Source organism: Chelonia mydas, chromosome 4 (genome assembly GCF_015237465.2).
Source record: "Chelonia mydas isolate rCheMyd1 chromosome 4, rCheMyd1.pri.v2, whole genome shotgun sequence".
NCBI lineage: Eukaryota > Metazoa > Chordata > Testudines > Cheloniidae > Chelonia > Chelonia mydas.
In genome coordinates, this window is record NC_057852.1 from 116,489,761 (window position 1) to 116,516,690 (window position 26,930).

Here is a 26,930-nt window from a genome sequence, read left to right on the forward strand (position 1 = left end):
TACTATGCATGATGAAATAATTGCAGGGTTGATTGCAGAATAGAGATCCATCCATGTTAAAAGTTTGATTCCATGTATATTGGGCCTGTTCCAACAGACACTGGAGTCCCGCCACTGACTTCAATGGGCACTGGACTGGATTCAACATAGATGGTAATAAATCAACTCTATGGTTTGGGAGATTTTGATACAAGAGGGATTTCTCGTAAAAAAAATTATAGGAAATTGCAATTTAAATTAGTGTCCATATTGTATAAAGTAGGATCAATTATTTTAATTATATTTTGACCTTATTCACTTTTCTCTTAAATGTGCGTGTAGCATTGTAGACTCCTGTTGAGTACAGACCATGTCTTTTTTCTACATATGCAGAGTGCCAGAAATGGATGAATTCTGTTTTTCTTTCTTCTTGATCCCTTTTTAGATTATCATGCACATAAATGCATATATTATATACAAAAAATTTTTGAAACATGGATTCCAATGAATTGCTTTGATCTGGCTATTTTATCACTGTGTGTTTTATGTTTGTTAGATAGTGTATTGAGAGAGAGATATTGTCTGGTTTGGCAGAGCTGCACATGAGGCAAGAGCCAGGAAGTGAGGACTGGGGCAAAGGTACTTCAAGCCAGCCAGACACTCATGCCTCCCTACACCAGCTAGGATGGCTCTACACCACAAAGAGACTGCCCAACATAGTGAAAATCTTCCTGAGGGAAGTTAAGACAAATTTATGGCTGCTTTGAGGCACCAGAGCAGTGCAAAACAGCTGGATTGTATTGATGAGTTGTGTGTGTGTGTGTGTGTGTGTGTATTACAAGTGTGTGCATACACAGACATGTAGCAGTATCCAGGGATACGCTAAGTTGCAACCTGTCTGAATTCTGGTCTGAATTCCATCCCCTCTACCAAGCTTAAGTACTCCTCCTTTGTGCAGAAAGGGGTGATTTTCACCCTCAATACAGCATCATCTTAGCACTGAAGGTGACTATTGTCTAAATTACCATATTACTCCCATATTTCATACAAGTGTAACCCACACACCTTCTGGGTGTGGTGTTCTGTCCCCTCTAGTGGCACCGAGACCACTTAGAGGAGGTGTGTGGGTTACACAAGCTACAGTTTTTATATATTAACTTGGTTGCTGTATTTTTTATGTTAAAGTCAATATCTATGTGATCAATGACAGTAGATAGTTTTTGTGTTAAGCAGTATAACAAAGGTGTTTGCATCTTCATTTATATGTTTGACCAATTAGTCTGCTTTCCTGCATATCCTAACAAATGTACTATATGACTGAAAACAATGTGGTCAACTAATGTTGGTCTGGCCAAGAAATGTTCTCTTAGCAATGCTACTGGAGTTGTGAAAACACAAGAAGAATGTACTAAGTAGGAGTTCAGAAATCACCTTATTAGTTCCCGTGACTCATTCTTATTGGATTTGCATTCATCAGCAAATCCAAGAAAACAATTTGGTAATTTTAGCACAAAGCAGACAAAGAAGGATTTGCTAAGCTGATTAGATACTCAGCTGCGAAATGTTTGAAAGGTTCAGTTTGATATACATTTACAGGATATGCACTATGGATGGGCTATCTCGGATACAAACATTATTTTGCAACCAACCTACGCTCTAGAGTGTATCTAATTCTGAAGCAGAGATTAGCCAGGGAAATGTTTTACCACGTATAATGAACGGTAAGAGGCAAGACTGTTTTGTTATATTCACACTTTTTGTCATCTTCTCAACAATATTAATAAACAGATGTGTCTGATTTTTAATAATGTTAATGCAACAAAATAATTTTCAGTAGAAATGTGGGGACTTGTAGGTTAATGTATAGATTATCACAGAGGTTACTGTAGACTGACTTGTCTCTGGCAATTACTCAGATCACTAAGCTGATGGGTAATATTCAGTTATGGCAATAAATACCATATTTTCTGACTAAATTTATTCTTACTTGACCTTCTTTTTACTTCTTTATTAACCTATCGTATTTTTAAAGCTCTAGTAACCACACATTCTATCTATTTACTAACCTGCAAACTAAAACAAACCTTTAACTGGATATTTTGGCTGATTAAATACAAATATTATATGAATGTTAAAGAATGTGTACTGGACAAAATAGCTCCCATGTAAAAATCTGCACTGTATTTCAGTATTTCATACCACACATCAGAAAGGCTTAAAACATTTCTCAGTGCACTTTCCTTGTGCCTTACTCATAAAAACAGATGCATTTACTCAGACTGTTAGGGCCTGATTCTGCAAAATTAACTTCACTGTTAGATGAGGATGCACAGCAGCTCCCACAATGGGCTCTGCATATTGCAGAACTGAGCACTCAACTATCAACTTATTCAGATTGATCTCTCTCTTGTACATGGGGAAACGAGAAAGGCAATGACAACAGCATTCCCTGATGGTAGGCATGGTGTCATCCTATTTCTCTTAAAGATCCAAAACTTGGGATAATTTCAACTATCAAGACATATCAACAATACACCATTTGGGATGTACTGTAGCATCCTAAACCTCAGCACAGTCCTTCATTTACATAGCAGGTAACTTAATTCCATTTCCTCCTCTGTACTTCAACCCCTGAGAGGATAATGCTTTTAATTTTACGAAAGGAGGAACATTGTTCCTGCTAATCTTTATTATGCATTTGCAGTTCCTATTTGTCTTCATTGTGAAAAATTAATATGTATTAAACCACATTTGTCTTGGTAGTAAATTAGTGAAGTTTATTAATACAACACATCTTACCATGATTGTTTCCCACATGCTGATGCTGGATTATTTGCTGAAATTGAATGTACAGCTCTTGATATTTACTAGAACATTAGGGTTTTTATTGGCATTGATGCTCTTAATTTATGATTTAAGAAAATTACATCAATAAATGAATATTATCACAGGACTATCAACCATCCTATTGTTTCTCATCATGGGTGTGGTTAACTGAGGGTTTTTTCATTATTGTATCGCCATAAGCAGCTTGAAGTTGTCAATAGTCCTGTTAATATTCATATATTTTCTTAAAGCATCAATTCAGAGCACCAATACTAATAAAAACCAAGCATGTGAAATATCAAATTTAAGAGGTAACCTTTTTTTTTCTAAACCCCAAAGCTGAAATGAGCCTCTTAAAATTATTAAACTTCGTTGATACTCATTTTTGGCATAACAATAACCATATTTGAAAAAAAAAAGATCTCAGTATTTAATTTAGAAGAAGACATTCAGAAAATTGGATAACAGCTTTTCATCAAAACAATTTTTGTCTTTCTTGACAGATATGCATCTGTACAAATTTTTAAACAATAAGGAACCTTTGCATCACCACAACTGTAAAATAATAATTAAAAAAAGCCCTGATATTTAGAACTGCTGAGCACCTGCCATTTCCATTGACTTTGTTTGGAGAGAAGACTGCTCAGCAGTTCTGAATAACAGGAGAATATAGAAAATTTCTGAGCTTCAGACACCAGAAATTGGAAGAGACCCACGAGAATGCCCCTGAACAGGAGGGTTCACAAGTACTGTACGTGTTTAGCAGCGCACCAATAGTTCACACTGAAGCTTATCACCCATTGCATTGCTTTACTTCAGATGATAAAAGCATCAATTTGGCTGGCATTTGCAATGGGTTAGATTTATTTAGCTGAATTCTTTCCCCAAACTGTACCTGGAGATTTTGCTGCTCCATAAGTTTATGTAAGCAAGTTGCCTAAACTGTCCACTTTATCACATTATTGTTTAACTAGAAGATAGAGTTGTCCTACATTCTTTGAGTGTTTCTTTTTATAGTTTTCCTCAGTTTGGATCTCATGGATAAACTTTGTCAGCCTTTTTATTCAGTAATGCTAGAGTCTATCTATGAGATTTTATCCTAAAGCATATTACTGTTCCAGTCAGAAAGGTAATGAGTGAAAAACCTGAAAACATAGGTAAGTTCTAGTGTTCCATATAGATGTTCAATCAACACTGATTAGAATATATCATGGACTCATGTAATTCTTGAATGTGCTCAGATGCCATGTGATGAGTGCACTCTAAATGCCTAGATCACTACTGGAGATAAAAGGTTATATTTTCCATTGTTCTCTGTTACTCTTTGAATGTAAATGTTGGCAAGTGTGGCAGAACTGTCCTCAATTTGTACATTTCATAAAAATAGTTTAAAATCAGAAATTGCGTGAGAAAGGATGGATCCTGGTTTTGTAGGGCAGTAGCTATACATCACCTTGAGCTCACTTGACGCAGATAGCAAACTTAGTGGTCATACTTTTATTTATTTTCTTGATTCTATGATGCATCTATGAGTTCATAAACAGGCCAGGATCTTTATGGCTCAGGACAACTCCCCAGGTTTCATCATGTCCCCTTCCTCACAGCCAGTGTCTTCTAGTTCAGGACTGGAAAAGCCTCTAGGGAGATAAATTAATTTCTCCCTACTAAAACAGAGTACTTTAATGATTCTAGTGGGAGAAACAATTGCCACAGTTGATTATATGGATACCTGGAGAAATAGACCACCACCTGGATTCGCCCGAGATCTGTTTGAGCTTATTCAATACATCAGTTATTGAATCCAATGCCTCTGCACCAGGCTGACAATTAAGATAGTTTTAAGTATGAAGAGGAAAAAAAAGGAAACGTTGAAATCCCAAATGTGCAATCTGAACACATAGGCTGTTGGGATTCTGAATATGCAGGGAGATACTCAAAGCCTGGATTATATAGATAAACCAAATCCATGACTACTAGATCTTTATGTGAAAGAAGTGAAGTCTTCTTCACGGAAAGTTCCTACCAAAACATCTTTAAGGAGTGTCCTGAAAAAGCTAACACAAGAATCACATACATTGTAATTTTTTTTATTCTCATTTCTCTTCCACTTAAGTCTGGATATCCTATTATAATGAAAAGACCAATAGAGATTAAGCACTAATATTATATTCTGCAAAACTAGGAGAAGTCTTTGGTAAAGTGGATATCTTGGAAATAAGGACCTTGGCTCTTTGACTATTGCTGAAAGAAAAGAAAATATCTGAGGACTGCATTTGAAATGGGTCATTCCCTTGGCAAATTATAGATAGTTCAGTTTTGGGGTATAGCCATTTATCTTTCAAGTGAAATATAATTCATTTTCTGTTCATATCCATTCAATTTGCTGTAATTTCCTGTTACGTGTAATGCACTGCTGAATGGTCTAATGGGGTTATATGACTAAAGGATATACTTTAAAGCTGTGGTTTAAAGTTGTGGAGAATGTGAGGGTATGTGTTACGATTATATTATTTTAGGTATGAGATATGTGGGAGTTAAAATCTGTGGGTGAAAGTGAGATAGTGGTTGAAACCCAAGGACTCTGTGATGATCTACTGGGTTACTAGAAGCTACCCCAGAATGCTGGTTCAAAAGTCAGCAGTGGGACGAGGACTACTGGAGTGGTGAATATGGAGACTTGCCTGCTGGAGGTGTCCGTGCTGGCTAAAGGTGCCAAGAGAGGCCGCTCTAGACTCCAGAGACTGGTACCTCAGGGATGCAGAGGCTGCCGAGAGGGTGGTGGTGAGACCAAACTGAGAAAACATCAGATGCCAGCGTTTATGAAAAGGAAGCCTAAGAACTGGGGTATAAAATAAGACTTTACAGGGCTTGAAAAGGACACTGCCAGGTGGCCAAAATTGGAGTTCATTCATAGGTGTTAATAGTAAACAGTAAATAGTAAATTACAAGTTTATTAATTCAGGCTGGTGTGGAGCTGTGGGAAATAGGGTGTTTTTACAGCAGCCGTCAAAAAACAGCTACCATACCTATTAGGGGACGACCCTCATGCCACCACTCTGGGCCATACCAGGTCCTTGTAACAAGGGAGTAGGGTGAAGGGTGCCCCTTTTTAGTGAGAAGCTTGGTAGTCTCAGCAGGTATCTGAGACTGGGTTGTAGGAAATCTGGGGTCATGACAAAAGTAAACATGGTTAAGCTGTTTATAGGCAGGAATGCTTACGCTCTTAATCTTCCACTTATGTATATGTCTTATGCTCAGGTCTGGGATAGTAAAGATATCATTCTTTTTTTATGGTTCCTTTCTTTCTGCAAAGCTGGGTCCAGCACTAGAGAACATCTTTTAGATATTTATAAAGCACCCGTCACTATAATATTTAAATTCTAATGTGGCATTGGAGAAAATCTGATTTGTAGAGGTGATAAGCTGAACTAATAGGTCTTTTCTATTTCTTTCTCCTATGATTTGATAAAAGGAAGATGGGACAGAGGAGACTGCAAGGGGGAAATTACTTTTTTGTATAAATAAATTTCTCTCCCTCTCTCCGATTGACAGCAACCGTGTCTGGAGCTGGGTGCATATCAATCTGCTGTCCTTTAAAGATTTTCCAGCCCTTTCTCTGCATCGTAAAATACAGTAAAAACAAAAATAAAGGTAGAAGAAGTTCGGGTTTTATTGTGCTTTACTCTTGTGTTTGCATACTGCCAAATGAATTAACCTATCCTAAGTTAAGGCCAGGTTCTGTTCACGTTAGGTAAGTCGCTACTCCACAAGCACCCTGGGAATGCTCACAGAGTAAGATCCTACTCAGTGTCAATGAGGGTGGCAGAACCTGATCCTCAATAACTTACTCATTTCAGCAGAGAACATCAATTCACACAATTACTTCAGTGCATTGATACATGCTGATCATTTTGATTAAATCCGCTTTCTGAAATGAGATTTAACATCACTGCAGCTTTTGCTCTGGTAACCCAGTACACTGCATTTTATTAAACAGCTGTCTTGGTCCAATGTTCTTTGTAGCTGCAACATGGCAGTTTCTAATATATATATATTTTTTTTACTATGAAGCTTACTATATTTAAAATGATCCCTTGGCCAAATATCAAAAAATCATGTTGCTGTGCTGGCTGGAGGTGCAAATTAATTCTTTTAAACGAAGCTCTTCATTAAAAAGTTCAATAATATACCCACCACTAGCTTTCAAAGAGCTGTGCAGCACACCAGCACATTTTTGTGGCAACGTGTAGTAGAAGCAGTTGGACCTTATTGCTAGTAGCAAATATCACAAGCTGCTCACGACAGATTGTTAATTAACATATGTTGCCTCCCACAAGTATAAGGAGTGGTATAAATCAATGCACCGCCATTGAATTCAATGGTGCATTGCCAATTTGCACTAGCTGAGGATGTGGCCCAAAGTCTGCATGTTGCAGTTAGAGTTTAATAAAAGCAGCTAGAGTTTAATAAAAGTATGACGTTGTGAGCTAGTATAATGCCACAGAAAGGTCTGGTTTCCTTAATGCACAGCGGAGATACATGAATGATTCCCATTATGCACTGATGGGTGAAACTATACTACCAATCTGAAGTGTTTTAAATGTCTCCATACTAAGTTAATTTCAAGTGTTTTCACTAGGAGCACAGACAGCATCCTGTGGCTGAGAACTCACTCCTTGTATCTGGACCAAGAGGCAGCTGGAGAGCTGTAAAAGCGCGCACGCGCACGCGCACGCGCACACACACACACACCCTGCCAATTTCAGTCAACATAGAACTCCTCATAAAGAGCACTTTGAGATTCAGCAGCTCCCCCATAAAGCAAATGCCATTCTCATGTTGAGCCACTAAGACCTTTACAGAGACCAGCTCCCTTCATCTCAGACACTGACAACCCCATGCTCATTGATTAGGCACACTTCCTGCCCCTACTTCCCCACCTGCCATGCTGTCAAGGCTCACTTCATGCAGAAGCACAGAGCTCACCTTTGGCTTCCTCCACTATGGGACCTTCTCTGCACTCCCCTCAAGACACTAAGCTTGCTTGTAAACTGCAACCAATCAGGTTTAAGTAAAAGCTGCATCCATTCTCCCAGGGCCCATGGAGCTGTGCTCCAGAAGCCATCATGGCTAGAGCATCAGAAGGGCGTCAGAGGGAGATCAGGCCAGAGGCCTTGTAGGAGTTGTATAGACAAGTAGGTGTTGAAAACCCAATTTCAGAGAAACTCAGACCTTTGAAATGACAAAATGAAGTTTCTATTACAAGCTGTTTCAAAGTTTCTCTGAAACAGGAAATATCTGTGTCAACTACTGCAGCTCCATCACGGGCCACCTCATTCTCCTTAGTCCTGTCCTGCCATTAGAGTTAACAAAGGGGCAGGAAGAATGGTCAGTGCTCTTAATAAAGTAGAGGATGCCCAAATATACAGACTATTATAAAGGCACAAATTTTTAACAGTGAGGGTAATTAACTATTGGAACAATGTACAAGGGTTGTGCTGGAAATCTTTAAATCAAGATGGGATATTTTTCTAAAGGATATGTTCCAGTTCAAACAGGAATTAATTCAGAGAAGTCATATGACTGGTGTTATATAGGCGGTCAAACTACATGATCACAGTGACCCCCTTCTGCTTTATAATCTATGAATCCCCGTGACACTGTTAATCAGCATTTGTTTTTTAAGAAGTGCACAAAACTTTGGGGTTGTTATTAATAAGCACTAGCCTCACAGGAAACCCACCAATACTGTCACTTGATTAAGAATAAATGTGTTTGCTATGAATGATTCTGTTTCCTGTTACAACACTGAGGATATAAATAAAGCAAAAAAACACGACTTCGTTTGAGACTGTGTAGTCTAGCGGACTGTGTACCCAACTGGAGCCAGGAAGTTTTCCAAGTTCTGATCCAGTTCTGCCATTCACATGTTCTCCGTTGTCTTTGGCAAATTACTTACCCTCCCTGGCTCAGTTTCCCCACCTGTAATTCAGGAATAATACATATTTGAAAATATTAAGTACCTGTTGGTACTAGATCTCAATTTCATATGCCCTGCTGTTGTTACACGGGTGCATTCTACAAAGTTATACTGTACATGGTGATGAGCATTGTACAAAGACTTCAGGTAACTATAGATGGATAAATAGATAGATATAAATATAGGTGTGGCTAAAAGAACAATGCCTATCACAGCAAAACCAGTAAGAACTAAAAAGCTGTCAAGTACTCATGGACACATTTAGCAAATTTATTTCAGCATAAGCTTTCATGAGCTACAGTTCACTTCATCGAAAGCTTATGCTCAAATAAATTTGTTAGTCTCTAAGGTGCCACAAGTCCTCCTTTTCTTTTTGCGGATACAGACTAACACGACTGCTATTCTGAAACCGGACATTTAGCAAAGTTACTTCAAGATCTTCTCCTTCAAACAGGTGCACCAGGAAGACCTGATAGATTCTGGGGAAGAAGGGAGAATAAGCCTGGAGAGAAGAGATGAGTTCTGTAAGAAAAAAAAATCCTAAAACATAAGACCTGATTTTCAGAAGTGCTCATCACACACAGTACCCATTGCTTGAGGCCAAGAACTTTTCTTTTGGTACTTTCATTGCTCAAATCTGGCCAGAAAAGATTTGTATTAAGATTATATGCATTGGGTTCCCTGGGGTTTATATTTTCTATATTCAGTTTTAACAGAGAAGGAACGATCAATACCTGCAAATAGGAACCTATCAGAGAAATGCTGACCTAATCCAACTGCAGTAGTGTGACTATAGCTCTAGGAATATTGTTCTTTCAGGCCAGAAAGGGCCCCAAGATGTTTATATTTAATTTCATAGGTTTCTGGTATGGTGTTTCAACAAAAACAAACCCATTTGGCAACAGTGTTAAATTGAGGGACTGTCATTTGAAACTTTGCTCCTCTGAAAGATGCTGTGGAGTATATAGTGCCAGCTTGCATGTTTCAGGGCTAGTTTCTTTAATTACTATGTCTACAGCTTCTTGTCAGCAGGCCATATCATGCCACTAATGTTTAAGTAAAACTCCACAGTGATCCAATGAGGAGCTTTGCTTAAAAATTGATGGCATTATATAGCCATGTGTAATTTATGAAACATGAATTACAGCGCCCACCTTCTTACATGTCTGCCGACTGTTGGTATCCAGGCCGTGAGCCACTGCAACAGAGCATTTAAGGCACCCAGGGTTACAGGACAGGCGATGACACAACCTCTCACTGGTCTGAGTTGAACCCCAAGACATGACATATGTGCTACACTTCATTCGTATTACTGACATCCTTGTATTGTCTTTCGCCCTCGATTGTGCTTCTAACAACCTCCTGTTGCATGTTGTTTCTATTTAGGCCCCAATCCTGCAACATGCTAGTAGGAAATTGCTGGCCTTTCTCCCCCAACCCAGGGGGAACTAAGGCCATGCCCAAGTCTCTTCCTCAGAGCACAGTTTATTAATTCAAACAAAAAAACCCTCACAAAGTAACACAAAATAAAGCTATTCCCTTGAAACAACGCAGGCTGCAGGGGCCCAGGGGTCTTTCAATCTGTGCCGCTATCACACAGGGCCCAACCCCTCTCCCTCAGAACTGCCCTTCAGCTGAGCTCTATCAGTCCTTCAGAGGGATCACCTACCTTCCCAGCTGAGTCTGATAGATGAAAGGGCTGGCTGACCCATGTCTCCTGGCCCTTAAAGGGGAAGGATACCCTGTTACATACCTGTCTTTTTTGGGGGCGGGGGAGGCAGTCAACTTCTCCCTCCAGGGTCCCAAACTTCTCATCCTTCTAAGATGTGTGCTATTTCTGCAGGAGGATTTCCCGGTGAAGTTTCCTCACCTCCTCCTCCAATATCAAGTGCTCCGCTTATCAATTGCATCCTTCATCTTCATATGGACAACTTCTTGTTCCCTCATTACTGCTTGTTCCAAAACCTTGTCCCTTGAAGAGAGCATTCTGCCATCTAAATCTGCAGGCTGCTAGGTTGAGCCACTGGCCTCTACCCTATTCTTATCAGTCACAGAAACCTTCTTCCCCAGATCTCTCCAACCCATTCCTCGAGTGGCCAGCAGGGTAGTTTTACTGGCTACTGCCACCACTTTTAAGTCTGCTCCGTACACCATTTCTGCATGTGTGTTGATCTTTGGGTCCAACCCTCCCCCATATCCCTGGACCCCTGACCAAAGGAGAACGCCTCTGCCCTCCTGCCTCACTTCAGGCACCTGAAGGTCACATAGTTCCATTAACAGACTACGCTGTTCTCCCCACCTTGACGCTGTCCTGGGAGCCATCCTTCTGAAACCCTACTGTGATGCTGGCAGACCCAGTGCCAGCTTATGCCAACGCTCCTGGGCCTCACTGAACACTGACAAATGAATAGCCTTGGCAGAATTCACATGCTGCAGGTCAATTAGATTTATAGAGCATAATCCAGCACTATTAAAAGTTTAAAGTTGATACTGAGAGGTTTTAAAGGTTAAAGATTAGACACAATGAGTGAACAACTCTCGTATGATAATCTTGAGACAAAAGACCTTGAACATCTCTGCCTGCAGAGGGGAATATCCTATAAAAGGAAAACCCCAGACCTGGAACTGAGAGCTTTACTCTGAAGTTTTGACCATGCATCCAAGGACCTTCCTGTACCATATGCCACAGAGACCATTGCAGGGGAACTGGCTTGATTGCAGGATTTGGCGGCCCAGGAAGAACGTATGGATGAGAACCTGATGGAAGAACTGTGGATCAGGGAAACTGATTCAACCCAAGTAGCAGTCAAAGCCAATGAGGAGACTGACAAAAGAGCCCGCCAAAGATGCATGGCCAGCCAACAGGTCACGGAGAGAGCCATCAAAGACACATGGAACAAACAGCAGCAGTCAGAGGCAACGCTGAAGCTGAAGAGAGGGCACACCAGAAGCAGATGGAAGCTCACACATTGCAGCTCAGAGTACGGGAGCAGCAAAAGGAGATTCCCCAGCCCCAAGAATACAACCCCTCTGCCCCCGCCCCAAGACACAAGGGAGTGGGAGAAAGTCTGCCCAATTGATAAAGAGACTGACTATATAGAAGAGTTCTTGTCCTCCTTTGAGAGACTGAGTGGGATCCACATTATCTCAGAGAATAAATGGACGCCTACCCTCTTGACCAGATTAACCAGGAAGGCAAGACAAGTTTTTAATGATATGGAAGAGGGTGATGCTATGAAGTATAAGAAATGTAAAGAAAGTATATTGAAGGGTTTAAGATTACCCCGAGTCCTACTGAAGTATAGAAATCTTAAAATGTTTGACAATATCACACTTTGAATATGTGTACAAAATGTGTCATTTTATGAGAAAATAGGTAATGGTAACAGGGGCTGAAGGTTACTATGAAAAACTGTTTGATCTGGTGGCCCAAGAACAATTGTTATGGGTAGTTACAGATGAGCTAAAGGCATCCATCTGTGAGAAAAAATAAAACAAAAAAACCCCACCTTCCACAATTTTGGAGGCTAAAGAAATTGTTGAACCAAGGGCTCATGGGGGGCATAAATCTCAGGGGAAGGGAAACCCCCCTGTGCCCCAGGTTAAGAGGGAGAAGGGGTCTGGAAATAAACCTGTCCTCAACTTTGATTTAAAAAAATTGCAAGCCCAGGTTTTAAAACCCCCTGCCCTAAGGGAAGGCAGGTCATCTGTCATCATTGTGGGGCTCCTGGTCATATAAAACCAAATTAGCAGAGGAGGTAAAAGGCCCACTGAACTGTATTAGGATGATGTCTTGGGAAGGAAGTGAAGAATTTATTAAGAATGCTAAGGTAAAGGGCACAGATTGTAAGGGCTGGCGGGGCACAGCGTCCCAAGTAAAGGAAAGTTTGGTAAGGGAGGAAGACAAACTCTCTGGTAAGAATTTAAATATATTAGCTTTGGCTGAATTCTCTGTAACTGTACCTTTGGCTAAGATCCACGTCAAGTGGAAGGCTAGTAAGAGAAATGTTGTTGTAGGCATCAGGAATTTTCTACCTGCTGATATTTTAATAGACAATGATATTTTAACCATGTCTAAGCAGGTTAGTGTCATAACTTGCAGCCAGTACAGCTCTGCCTCACCCACTTTGTCTGTGGGCAGCAAGGAGGGCTGTGAGGGGAGGGAAATGCCCTCACTCCTTTGTCAGCAGAAGGTAGCAGCTTGAAAATTCCACCGCTTTGCCAGAATTTGCTCTCAACTTCAGTGAGACTCCAAAGGAGTTTATTGAGGCTCAGCAGGCTGATCCTTTCCTGGGCAAGGAGAGGAATGCAGCTCAGAATAATATCCTGGCTAGGGAAGGAAAGGGTAGATTTTTTTCTAGGAGGAGGTTTGTTGTACCGAGAGGCTCTCACAAGCAAAAAGACGTGTCCTGGTGAGGTACTAAAGTCTTATTTTATACTCCAGTTTTCAGGCTAGTGCTAAAGGAGAAATGCAAAAGCAGATCCAGGAAAAAGTGGAAAGCATACTGTATATGGGGAGGGGGTAGCTAAATCAAAAAGCCCCTGGGCATCTATTATTGTGATACCCTAAAAAGGATAAAACCCCTTCTGAGATTTTGTGTGGATTTTAGGAGGCAAAATGTTATCACCCAATTTAACTCTTACCCCACACCCTGGATAGAGGACCAACTGGACTTATTGGGTGGGACAACATTCATAAGCATACCCAATTTCACTTTGAGGGAATTGGCAAATTCCCTTAGATGCTGAGGCCCAGGAAAAATCATTTTTTATAGTGGAATCTGGTCTACATGAGTTTAAGGTTATGCCTTTTGGATTAATTAATGCAGGGGCTACCTTTTAGAGGCTTGTCAATGAAGTACTGCTTATGTAGATGATTTGGCTATTTTTAGTGACTCCTGCCAAGATCACCTGAATGATATGGGAATTGTATTGCAGAGGCTTAAAGACACCAACATCACTGTCAAGATCTCCAAAAGTAAGATGGGGAGTGCAGAGGTATCTTATTTAGGACACAGGTTGAGGAGTGGGTTTGTTCACCCTGACCCTTTAAAAGTAGAAGCTATGCAGAACTGGTGTGGCCCACAAACCAAGAAGCAGGCCCAATCCTTTACTGGTCTGGCCAACCATTACTGGAGAGTTGTAAAGGGTTTAGTGATATGGTGGACCCCATAACAGACCTCACAAAAAAGAGGAAGCCAGATCAGGTGGTATGGACCCAGGCCTGGGAGAAAAGCTTCAAGGACATAAAAGAGGCTTTGTCTAAAGAGCCAGTTTTAGCCAGCTCTGATTTCAGCAAACCCTTTGTGCTGTGCACTCATATTTCTAACACTGGGGTGGGGGACGAGAGGCATCCTCTTGCCTTCTTGAGTAAAAAACTGACATCCCCCCCACACACCCCCGAACGAACTATGCTGTCATCGAGTGGGGCTGCTATGCCATCATTTGGGCTGTTAAGCAACTTAGTCTGTTAAAACATCATTTTTTAAATTATACAATTAAAGCTTATCTCACTGTAACCATATTAGTTGGGGGTAAAGAGACCAATTCCAGACGGTTACACTGGAGCCTAGCTCTGTAAGAGTATAACATGGAAATAATCCATATCAAGGGGAAAGAAAATGTAGTGGCAGATGCCTTCTCAAGAATAGGGGGGTGGGGAAGGTATTCAGGAGTATCGGTGACACTCCTTCCCGCACCCGTTTGGTGTTGGGAGTGCAACACTAGCAGACTGGGTTGTAGCTCATTCCACAGCCCCTGGGCCTCACTGAACATGGACAAATGTATAGCTGGAAACCAGTCTGGCTCGCCTGTGCTAGTATTGTTAAAATAGATGTTAAGTTGAAAAGAATGTGTTTAGAATTTAGACTTTATGAAATGCGTGTAGGATGCTGCATTCATTAATCTTACATATATCACCTGTATCCCATGTTATAAGATAATATTTAAGAGTTTGCTCTTTAACTATAAAAATGTTTGCTAAGACTGTAAACCCCCATGATCAGGAGAGAAGCATTACCAAGTGTGAAACACTAGTTTACCACAAAAGGTGTCATCTCCTCAACAAAGGAAGGCTTATAGACACCAGACAAAGCATTGAGGAACATTAGTGGCTAAAAGACTGTTAATTGCTTCCATGTGAGGGTACATGCACAAGCCATCGTCCCATCACAGCTCAAACACTGGGGAAAGGGAATAACTATCCCTGTTAAGGAGAAATTACCATCACTATGCTGCTTGGAATTCAGAAAGGGCAATATTTCAAAGCATAAGAAAGGGATCCCCAAGCTGCTTATTTAATGTGAGCCTTAAAGGACATATAGAGCATGCATATATAGCAGCTACTATAATCTTTTGGAAACTAAGACTGTAACTCATTTGTGTGTGTATGTTTACCTGCTTTAACCTCTATCTCTTTTTCTTAGTTAGTAAATCTTTAGTTGTCATTGTAAGACTGACTATAAGCATTGTCTTTGATTTGAGATCTGAGGAACAACTGATCTGGGGTAAGTGACTGGTCCTTTGGGACTCGGAGTAACCTGAATATTGTTGTGATTTTTGGTGTAAGGGACCATCTATCTCAAAGGCAGGCTTGCCTAGGTGGCAAGATAGACCGGAGTGCTCAAGGGGACTGTCTGTGACTCCATGTTAAGGCCGTTCTAGCGCTTGAGGAGTTCACACTTGATACTGTGTTGGTGTACTGTATAGAACACACAATCGGTTTGTGTCCTGTTTCTTAACAGTCTGCCCTTAGGTTGGCACTCATGGTTGTAAGCCACTCTAGACAGCTTGACAGCTATATTCAGGGCTAAGCAGGATTTGGTCCCCTGGAGAGTTTTCCCAGCCTCTCGAGGTCAGAGCACCTCCTATTCTCACCTTCCCCAGTGGGTACTGTTAGTCTGCCTTGCTGCTCAGCTCCCTCGACCTCCACTCTGTCCACTACCTCACCCACAGATCATGGCTGAAAATGCCCTATCCAGCTTTGGGCTCCCACAGGCAGAATCTGCAAGAATTGTTTCAGAACCATTAGACCCATGATTGTCTCCACAAACAATGGGTGATGAGGTCCCACTACCACTGGGCCACTACTCATGGAAATTGCTCACTGTGGAACAGGTGAGGATATGCCTCGAGTCAGTTCCAGTCTGTCTAAAATGGTAACTTTTATCTCTGGATTTGAGCCAGACTGCTTGTCATACAAGGCTTGATATACTGCCTCGGCCTCTCCTGTCCCCTGTCAGAAATGGTGCCACCCTGGCCACCCAAGTTGACTCCTTCCAGCTGGCAGCACTGGCCACTCACTCAAAGGTGCAGAGGAAAGCCTCAAGGTCATCTTCTGAGCCCAACTTCACCTACCATGGCCTGGCCTACCTGAGCTGCCCTCTTCAGGACCAGCAAGACTCCCTGGAGCCCATTTCTGCAGGTGCTTCAGGAACTGTTTTTGTTGACCCTACAGGAGTTGTGGCTGACTGTTGTGATGCCAACAGCTGGATGTCTCCTCCCATTCTATCCTACTAAAAAAGGAAGGGGGGAATCCACCAGGTAAACCCTGCTAGCCATCACTTCTGCCACCGTCCTTTCTATAACTGCTTTCTGTTCTCCACTTTTTCTTATGCTGCCTCATCTTTCTCTCAGTTCCAGAAGCTGTCTGCCTGCCCACATTCTCCACCACATATAGGGCTACCGGCCTATCTTCCCCAGCCAAGGAAGGAATTACATGACCTCCAAGTCTCTTTCAGACCCTTCCTTCAGGGCACGGTTTATTAACTCAATCAAATAAAGTCACACAGTAACACAATACCAAGTTATTCCCCTGACCAACCCAGGTTGCAGGGGGTCCTTTCAATCTGCATCTCTCCCTGTTCCAGGGCCAGTCACAAGAGCCAGCCTCAGCTCTCAGCTGACTAAATTCAGCCCTTTATCCACCTGATCCCTTCTCAGCTGGATTAGATAATCAAACAGGGCTGGCTGGACACAGGGTCACTGGCCCTTAAAGGTGCAGGCCAGCCTCTTACAGTGTTCTATGCAGGCAGAACCAGTCTGTCCATAGAGCCCCCTTGAAGTCAGCATAGCTCTGCTCACACGGAACAATTTACAAGATGGAGGCCTTAGACTATAAGCTCTCTGGGACAGTCCATTGTATTTTGTGTATGTACAGTGCCCATGCGGTCCCAATTCTGATTGGGGCTCCCTGGAATGACAGCAATATAAATAATAAGACTAAGAATAATTTAGCAAGGTGACAGTGATGTAGTACTCTTGTGCTGACGATGGCGGTGACAGTTGTGGTAACACTGATGTGGGGCGAAGGAGTGGTGAGTTACCTGCTGTGCCTGCTGCAGCAGCTCCATGCGCTCATGCAAGATCTGGCTATCAAACTCGCGGCTCTGCCTCAGGATCTGCCTCCGCACCTTCTCCACCGCAGCTCGCAAATCCTCCCTCTGCACTTCATTCAATGACTCACTCGCCCGCCTTCCAGGGTCCTGCTGCAGAGCGTTATACAGCGTGGCTTCCAGCTCCTGGATTTTCTAATGCCAACCCAAATCACACACAAACAGGCTCACGTTTGAATACAGCAGGCAAACAAACCAACACGACAACAACAACGCTTGCAAGCCAAGCTTAACGGGGAGGAAGGACACAGCTAGAGAGCAGAAAAGCAGCACTCGTGAGCAGTGAAGAGCATTCCATATACCGTGCACATGTTCTTATGAGACTGTTTCCAGCATGGGCCTTGTGTTCTGTTCAGTTGAATGATTGATTTGTTTAATTTAACCAGAGTTCACAGTATGTGTTGGGAAAGACAAAAGATTCAGCATTTTCCCAGATGCCAGGTTTTTGTTCAATTCAACCAGGGCCCCACTGCCAATTCTGAGTTAAAAGGTTAGTGCCAAACAAGTGTTTTCCCTCATTGCAGGTGGATTGTTAAATCAGCCTAGGGAATAAAACTGTTTACAGGGCATCAAAAAGAAGAACTGCAAGTGATATAACAACTTACTGCAAGAAAAAGCCTGTCACTCATTTCTCTCTCTCTGACCCTACCGTTCTAATCTGCTGTTATTCCAGGTTTCCTTCATTCTCTTTGTTCTGAGTTGCCATAAGCAATTCCAGAGACTCGTCTCTCAAGGGGATCAAAGGTTAAAGCACAGAATCAGAAATTTCATCAAGTTAAAGAAACACCTGTGTTTTCTGGTCTGTTAGGGTACTTGAGGGCTAGGGCACACCAATAGATCTTTTGTTTCTTGTTAGTTTCTCGTCAATTTTACTTTCAGTTTCTCATGCACTAACCAAATGCGGCAATATTTGGGAGGCGAACAGCAGAGAATGTTAAAATCCAAACAGAAATCTATATTCACCGACTAAAATAAGACATCTTATTTCTTTTATGTTTTGTTATTTCAATTATGTTTTGTATGATCATATGAAAGAACACCATCCAGAACAACATTATTTGGATCTAAATTATCTGGTAGCAACCCACTAAACCTCACAACACCTTTGTGAGGTAGGTAATTGTGTCTATTTTACAGATGCATAAACTATGGCAGAGAGAGTTTAAATGGGTTGCCCAAGGCCACATAGTATTAGGAATGGAACCCAGATACCCAATCTCCCAGTTACCTCCTTTAAACACTAGACCACACTGCTTCCCTAAGAATTCTTTTCCAATTTGAAAAGCCTACAATATGTAAACAATTCTTCATGCCACAATACTTCTGTTTCTTGAGGTTTTACTCCCCCTAATGAAGCTGAGTGCACTAATGTGCTAATTCAGAGGATTTTCCTTATTTTGTTGCTCAACCTGAGATGACCAAAACCTGTGATTTTATTTAAGAAGTCTATAAGAGGTTAAAATAGATAGGATGGAAAGGATAGACATCTCTGGGTTTGCAGAAGTTAATGGCAAAATATTTACAAATAGCTGGAAAAATAACATTTGAAATGTTTTATAGTCATTTTCTGCATATTTTACTCATGATCACCGTACACACTGTTAGCCTAGCTCTGGCAATCAATTCTACCACCAAAATGTTGCATTTTGCACATTTTAGAATAACAATTCCAATTATTTTAACCCATTTCCTGCGTCATCTATCCTCCATTTAAGTAATTTTTGGTTTCCTAATCTAGCAGAACAAAAAATCATTTAAAAAAGAACCCTATTTAAATTTTTTCATCTGTATTTTATCAAATCTGATCAAGCATGAAAATTTAATGACTGTTCTTTTCCTACCATGTAAGCCTGGTCCAGAGCTTGTTTCCTGTAGTCGAGTTCTTCCTCTAAATAACCCTTCTGTTTACTGAACAGGTCCTGAGCAATAATAAAAACAATGGAGGATTTGTTCTTTATCCTAAATCATGAGGAATCATAAAGTTCACCATTTTTTTGTATGCGATCTCTCAGTCACTGTCACCTGAAAGCAACTGAGAACCTAAAGCCATGGGTCATATTTATAGTTAGGCTATTTAGAGTATTAGATTGATTAGTATTTTTTTTTAAAAACCATCATATTAACTATGTGTATCTAGAAAGCACCTTTCCTTTGATGATCTCTAAAATACAGTACAAACCTTAAGGGCAAGATCCTGCCTTTATCTGACAGAGGCACACACAAAGGGGGGAGAGAAGGTGAAGCATGTCCACCATGTATGTAGTACAAGAGCCATTATTTACACAAGGCAGGCCAAGAGAGGGGAGAAAATCAGGTTGTTAAGTGCACTTCACTGCTCCTTTGAAAATGCGTAATATATGCCCCTGAAGGGTTCATGCTGCAGACCTCAATCTATGTACTAGCTTGCCAAGTGTGCAGCTATGTGCTCTAGTCAGCAAATTGTGTTTGAATTAGGAAGTGGGGGGGACTAGCTGATGTGGAGTCCAGGACCCCTCCTTAGTGCAAGGCAGAGATCCTGCTCCATTGCTAGCATAGAATAAAAAGAGGTTCTTTATGCCCTCTGGTTCTCATCAGACTTGCCTGGCAGAGGGCAAGATTTGGTTCTAAATTTACATTACTCCTATAGAGGTAGGTAACTCTAGTCTGAGATGGGTAAACTGAGGGCCAGAGAAGTTAAGGGACTTTGCCTACACAGTTGCAGAAGCTAGTATTAGAACTCAGGATTTCTGAGTACTTGTCAATCACTAAACTCACTCATCCTCATAATAATACCTTATCTGTACGTTGCTATAGCACGTTTGTTCCTGACCAACTGGCCACCAGGTGTTTTACAGACCACCTGTATATTATACATGGATCATATCTGCTGTCACTGAAATGCTGAACAGATTAGGATTCCATGGAACTCAATATCCAAAACTGAAGCTCTAGGAAGACTGAGTCTTAGAATGAGACTCTAAATAGTTAGAACTTAGCCAGTACACAGAGACCAGCAAACTTGCTCTTGAAAAAAGTGCTCTGGAACTTTTAATGAGCACAAGTAAACACCATAATCAGACTGGAAAATACTAGCTTTATATGATTCTTTTTGTGGTGATGGTGCTCATAAACAAGTAGTCCAGAAAGCAGAAAGGCAGTTTGGTCAGACTTACCATTTATAGTCATTTTTATTTAAAGATAAACTTTTGTGTTTCCTCAACATATGGAACAAAAAGCAGTTTAAATATAAATCCATGTACCTTATAATAAAAGCCTTTAGCTTTCATTAAAAATACAAAATGGGCTAGTGTACGTATGTGTATAACGAAAGGCTTTTAAAAACAGAAAGCTTTGCCAGAAATTATTGGCCTATGTCAATAATAAGAAAAGATGTTCAGATTGACTCCGGGTTTTGTTTGCTTTCAAATGCAATTCCCAATAATGTCCGTGGGAATTGTGCACATAAGTATAGGGACAGAATTTGGACAAACATCAGTAATTAGTAATAAATCAAAATTCCAGTTTGAAATGTTATTTGGCTTAAAAGAAAACTGCTCAGCCCAGTAACCTGACAGTCTGAAGTGTCAGTAAGCATAAGAACTAATTATATATATTGTTCCTTATTATTGGAGGTACCCCAGTTGTTGAAATAAGCCATTATTTCTTACAATGGCAGCATGGAAGTCAAATATGGGAGACTAGAACAAGGTTCCATGCTGTTTTCATTCTGATATTATTCATAAACAAACTGTAATGTTTAATGTTTTCAGACTTTATTAAACACTGGAGTTCTTTCAATGATCCATGAACCAATATAAAAGCAGAATGGGAACTTATTTCAGTCTTGGATGCTGGATGTTTATTGGCAATGGCACAATTATTGTTAATTATTTTTTTCTATTACAGCAGCACCCAGAAGGGCCCAATACAAGATCCAGGCCCCAGTGGGTGCTGTACAAACATACGATAAGAGACAGTCTCTGCCCTAAAGAGCTTGCAACGTAAGTAGACAGGAGAAAGGGTGAGAAGGGAAACAGGCACACGGCGGGGAAGTGACTTGCTCAAGTCCCAGTCTAGTGCCCTAGCCACGGGACCACACTGACTCACAGGTGATATCACCATCATTTAAGCAAGGTGGCCACTACCAGCAACAGGAGTCAGAAATTGTAATAAGGATGGGATTTTCAGAAGCACTCGGCATTGGTCTAACTCTACTCCCACAGGAAGCAGCTAGGCCAATGCTGAGCACTTCTGAAAATCTCACCGTAAAATACATTTTCATATTTATTACACAAGTTAAGCCGGGCAAGATGTGACTATTGCTTTTGAGACTGACAGATTGCTGAGCTGAGCAAATACATACAGTTACTTGGTGCGTAAATACTCAGACGCTTGAAGTGAACATGAATTACAGATATCACAGATTGCAAATGAAAACATGTATATGTCAAGTTAGAGAGACACAACATATTTGTTCCAATTTACTTTTTAAAATAATCTAGTGTTTTCCATTTTTTCCTGAAAAACGTTATTTTTTTACATTTTCCAACTCAGAGTTACAAATACAGTCATTCTTGGTGTAATACAGATAAAAGGGCCCACACCTTGCATTACATGATTATTAGTATCATGCCCCATTCTCAAAGGCAGTGCACCAGACAATGAGCCAGGAAAGCCAAATTCTAATCTTGACACTGACAGCCAAAGGCAAGAAAGTCACTTCACCCATCAGCCTCAGCCTCCCTTTCTGTAAGATGGGGATAATGTTGTTTATCTATCTACTGGGAAAATGTATGGCAAGGTTTAATCAGAATTTGTACATCAATTGGGAGATGAAAAGCGCTACATGCATGATAAATCAACAAAACTAAACATTCATTCAGAAAATCTTCATACAACATACATCAAAAGGAGAGCTTAGTATCATATCAAATTTGTAGTGAAAGACTTAATTGCACTTTGGAATTCATCCATCCTTGAGAGGGAAGAGAGGTTATGGCAAAAAAGCAGAAGCAGGAAGAGGACTTCATTAGTTGAAATTACACACCAAAGGCCAAATTAATCCCGGGTGCAATTCTACTGAAATTTGACTCCAAAGAACCTGTTGTTGCCAAACAAAATAATATACCTAGAAAGCACACTGACAGGTTTCATACTATTTGCTTATTATACCCTTTTGGGTGATATTTTGCAGGTACAGCCATGTTTCAGTCTCAGTTGAATTAGTTTTTTCTCTACACTCTGTGTATATAATGTCTTCTGCAGTTTCCACAGTATGCATCCGATGAAGTGAGCTGTAGCTCACGAAAGCTTATGCTCAAATAAATTGGTTAGTCTCTAAGGTGCCACAAGTATTCCTTTTCTTTTAGCCATTAAACAGTGTTATAAATCTATTCCTGACAGCACCATGCGGTCATCCCCACTACAAAGAAAACGGCAACAACTTAACATGTCATCGTGTTTACTGACTTCTCTCAGAAATGGAGTTCTAGCTGAGCGAGTGACTTTTTTAGAATGATCATTTCTTACCTTTTCATTCTCCAGGTCCATCATCTTCTGTGTCAGTGCAGCTTCTGTTCCTTCTATTTGTTTTAGCCACTATATGACCATGGCAGGAACAAGAGGAATAGAAAAAGGTGAGAATACAGCCTTTGGAAGGGCGTCATTGAAAGTTAATTTGTTGATGACAGTGCCAATCGCATGCTTCATCCCCCTCCCCCACACCATTAACTGTTCAGCTTTTTCAAACTACAAATAAATAAATGAGAAGGAGGGAACTGGGAAGACTAATTATGAGTGGAGGCTGCTGCAGTGCCAGGGTTAATCCTTCCACCTCTAAAGGCCTAGGTTCAAATGTGACTGGAGTCAAGAAACCAAATTAATTGATGGTTTCATCCTTGCTGCTCCACAGGCACATTTGTCCACATCATAAACCCACCCCATTGGTGTCAGGGCCCAACCTTGCAATCCTTTCTTATGGTAACTTAAACCAGTGGGAGTATTTGTATGAGAAAGGATTGCAGAATCCATCCTTTATAATTCACAGCATTTACTGGGAGCAAGCTCATTACTAGAATGAGAGGGGCATTGAAGGTGAACAGGGGCGTGTGCAGGAATTTAAATTTGACCACATTCTGTGCCCCCACTGCAGCCCTGGAGCCAGAAGAGCTTGCTCTCCTCACTGCAGGCCCTGGGCCAGAGGAGTTCTGTGTCCCCATGTCCCTGCTTCCCCCCCCAAACCCCCATTGGGCATTGCCCTGGAGGTGAAGATTAAGACGGGTAGGAAGAACTGTGTGAAGAAATTCATGCAGTGGCTACCATCCGATCAATCTCTTATTATTATGCTTTAAAAACTGTGACCAAGATGAAAAGAAGAAAGGTCATTGCATTCCAACTGTAAGATGATACACAGTGGAAACTACAGTTATGGGCCTTGAATATTAATGATGGCTAAGAGTATGCTAACATTCAGCTTTACGGGCTGTCACGATGGATGGGAATTCTCATTCTTGTTCATGGTTTTATTTTATTTCATTTCTTCATTGGGTTACAAGATTCCCTTACAGCACACTCTAGATAATTTTGTTTTTTGGTAGGGCCAGTTTTCACTGAAGTCAGTAGGAGCTTCCCCATTGACTTTAGCAGGAGCAAGGTTGGGCACTTAGAATATTAAGTAGAAGAACTTTGGGGGGAGTGATGAATCTTTGGTAACTTTTGTTTAAATAGCTTGATTTAACTCTGATATTTGATGTGATTTAGGGCTCTACTGATATTTAAGGACAGACGTTGGGCCAATAAAACATATTACCTCACCCACATCTGTCCTATATATACATACAGACACACTAAAATGTCATGGTTTTAAATAGCTGATAGTCATTTCTTCCCTCACTACCTGATGAGACCTAACTACAGAATTCTGCATTTTCCTGCTAGCAGCTGAGATCAGTAACACCTAAGCATTAACTGCGCTGCACCTTTGACCTTAATTAAGAGCATCACAACAATAGGCAGCATCCTGCCTATTTAAGCATTAGACCCCATGTTCAGCAGCACCTTTTCAGTTCACTTTAAAGCCGCTTAACAAGGAGGCCCAGAACCCTTAATTCTTCATTTGTGGTGTTTGCCTAATTAACGTAGTAAGGAAGGAGTCAATGGACTGAATGGTTGGATTTGGTAATTAGAGCAACTCAAATGATCTACACTTGTGACAGGAAGCTGTTTCTACAGTAAAGAGGATGGGGGAAATCTGATTTCTGATTTAAATGACTCTGTGATTGAAATCCAAGGTGTCTGTCTCCCACAAATGTCTCCCACAGATACATTTTAACATGCAGAAACTTCAGTGAGTTACTGCTGCCTCCATGGATTAGGAGGATTGTTTAGTGCAGGGGTGGGCAAATTACGGCCCGGGGGCTGCATCCGGCCCGCCAGACGTTTTAATCTGGCCCTTGAGTTCCCGCCAGGAAGCGGGGTCCGGGGCTTTCCCCACTGTGTGCGGCTCCCGGAAGTAGCAGCATGTCCCGCCTCCAGCTCCTACACGTAGGGGCAGCCATTGGGCTCCGCACGCTGCTCCCACCCAAGCGCTACCCCAGCAGCTCCCATCGGCCAGGAACTGCGGCCAATGGGAGCTGCTGCGGCGACACCTGCAGACAGGGCAGTGTGCAGAGCTGCCTGGGCACGCCTCCATGTAGGAGCAGGAGTGGGGACATGGGAGCTGCTTGAGTAAGCGCCAGCCTACACCTCTGACCCCCTCCCACACCCCAACCCCTTGCCCCAGCCCCGATCCCTCTCCCGCCCTCCGAACCCCTCGGTCCCAGCCCGGAGCACCCTCCCACACCCTGAACTCCTCATTTCTGGCCCCACCCCAGAGCCCACACCACCAGCCGGAGCCCTCACCCCCTCCCGCACCCTAACCCCCAATGTTCTGAGCATTCACGGCTCACCATACAATTTCCATACCCAGATGTGGTCCTCGGGCCAAAAAGTTTGCCCACCCCTTGGTTTAGTGGATAGAACATGGAACGACCTAGGTTCAATTTAATCTGCCTCGTGCCTCAGTTCCTCATCAGTAAAATGGGGATAATACATCCCTGCCTCACAGGTGCGCTATGTGGACTAATTCATTACTGAGTTTTAGTCATTAATTGATTGTGAGGCACTCTGACGACAGTGGTGTAAAAGTACATAGACTCTCATGTTAAAATCAGACAACCTGTGTGTTAGTTAGAAGGACAGAACCAAACACTCCACCTTTTTGAACAAACTGATTAAACAGTAAGACTACCATAGAAGTCCTCCTCTGGTCAGCTGAAGACTAACAGAAGTACTGTCAATAGGAATAGTTCCTATGAGGTAACCAAAAACAGATTTTTTGCAGAGGAAGTGTAAAAGATACCTGCTATTTTCAGAACCGAAGCCCCTTTTGTAATTTCTTTTTCTATTGTTATAAAGGATTTCCCATATTGACAACAAACTCACAGTTTATTCTTAGAGGCAGGATTGCTGTGATTGGACACTAATGGAAATAACCTGCAAGAGGTCACTAAGCGTCTATATAAGAGGACTAGCTTGCGTGACCCTTACTGTCTCAAATAGTCCCACTGATTTCAGTGACACTGCTCTGGTGAATATGAACCAGCTTGAGTGAGGACTGCACAGTCCAGCCCTTATTGCTTGTGTAATTTTGCTCTTTCTTTTGTCTACTGATCTAGCCATTTATCATAGATTTTTTCAATTTTTTCTCATTAGAGTTTAAGATCTATGATTGTCTGTTGTAACACAGTGATAGATACAACATTTGTAATGGTTTATTCAGTTTTATTTTGTTTACACTGATAACATAGTTGAATCATTAATCAATTAATCTGAATGGTGGAGTTTTCATGCTAGACTTCCATTTTGAAGTTCAGAAATGGACCTGTGCAGGTATAGATATAAAGCTATAAATGGCAGACTTATTGGGATGGGGCAATATAGCAGCTTCTTCAGTAGAAAGGAAATGTCTTCTTTCCTAGCCAAATTAAATGGAATAATTATTGGCTTCATTACTACGTTCTCTCTACTAATGAAGAAAGTGGAGAGCAAGTTCTACAGTCACATTGAAGTGGGTGACTTGTCTGTCCTGTGGAAAATATTTTTGGTCCTATCCTATGACAATGTTGAACAAGCAAAGATCACATTTACTAAAAGAAATGTATTCCCTCTTGGACCTCTTCCTTCTTCTTTCACTCGTAAGTATCAGGAGATCATAATAATCTGCTCTGTTTGATCACAGATCTGTTGCTGAAGGACATGGACGATTATTACACAAGAAGGAAAAGGCAGCAGGATAAATCAATGGTGCGTGTGCACATGTGCATTTGTGTGAGAGAGAGTGATATCACACAAGTAATTCTCAGCTTGAGAACTATTATTTGAATAATAAACGGTTTGTTATATTACATTTCAGTTGTCCGATGGCTACAACTGGTTTTTAAGACTATGGGAAAATGAAATTGCTATTTCCAAGATCAGTTGACTTTATTTTTATACTAGTGAAGACTGCCAGGCATACCAGTCGGGAGATAAACATCCTTTAGTAAGGAGTTTAGAAACCTCTCCACTTAATACACAGCAGCACAACCAGCTGCACTGTACTAGCTCAGTGAAGTCCCAGGAGAGGACCAAGCCCTAACAACAGAAATACTGAATCATGTTTTCATAATTCTAACTTCCCCATGTGGCACAAGAAGGGAGATAACAAGAGATGAATGCAATTTTCAAAAGTGCTT

At 41.3% G+C, this 26,930-nt stretch overlaps 1 protein-coding gene and 1 long non-coding RNA gene across 21 annotated transcripts in view; one reads left to right on the top strand and one right to left on the bottom strand.

Moving 5' to 3' along the window:
• JAKMIP1 (janus kinase and microtubule interacting protein 1) overlaps positions 1-26,930 on the bottom strand; it is a 368,387-nt gene that overhangs the window by 136,946 nt on the left and 204,511 nt on the right. For 16 of the 19 annotated variants that reach the window (XM_043544675.1, XM_043544679.1, XM_043544668.1 and 13 more), the window contains 3 exons: positions 22,687-22,755; positions 19,020-19,097; positions 17,110-17,313 (listed from right to left, as the gene is read on the bottom strand). In XM_043544675.1, the coding sequence (XP_043400610.1) occupies positions 17,110-17,313; positions 19,020-19,097; positions 22,687-22,755 (351 nt within the window). Of the gene's footprint in view, positions 1-4,876; positions 8,788-11,404; positions 11,543-16,612; positions 16,977-17,109; positions 17,314-19,019; positions 19,098-22,686; positions 22,756-26,930 lie in introns of those variants that run through there. The other 3 variants (XM_043544677.1, XM_037898086.2, XM_037898088.2) reach the window with 3 other exon arrangements.
• LOC119566142 lies at positions 1,500-26,602 on the top strand. Of its 2 annotated transcripts, none has more exons than XR_005225233.2 (3): positions 1,500-1,700; positions 22,702-22,793; positions 26,435-26,602. It is a non-coding gene; the product is annotated as an uncharacterized LOC119566142 (long non-coding RNA). The 2 variants fall into 2 exon arrangements; XR_006290206.1 differs by lacking the exon at positions 1,500-1,700 and adding an exon at positions 21,039-21,158.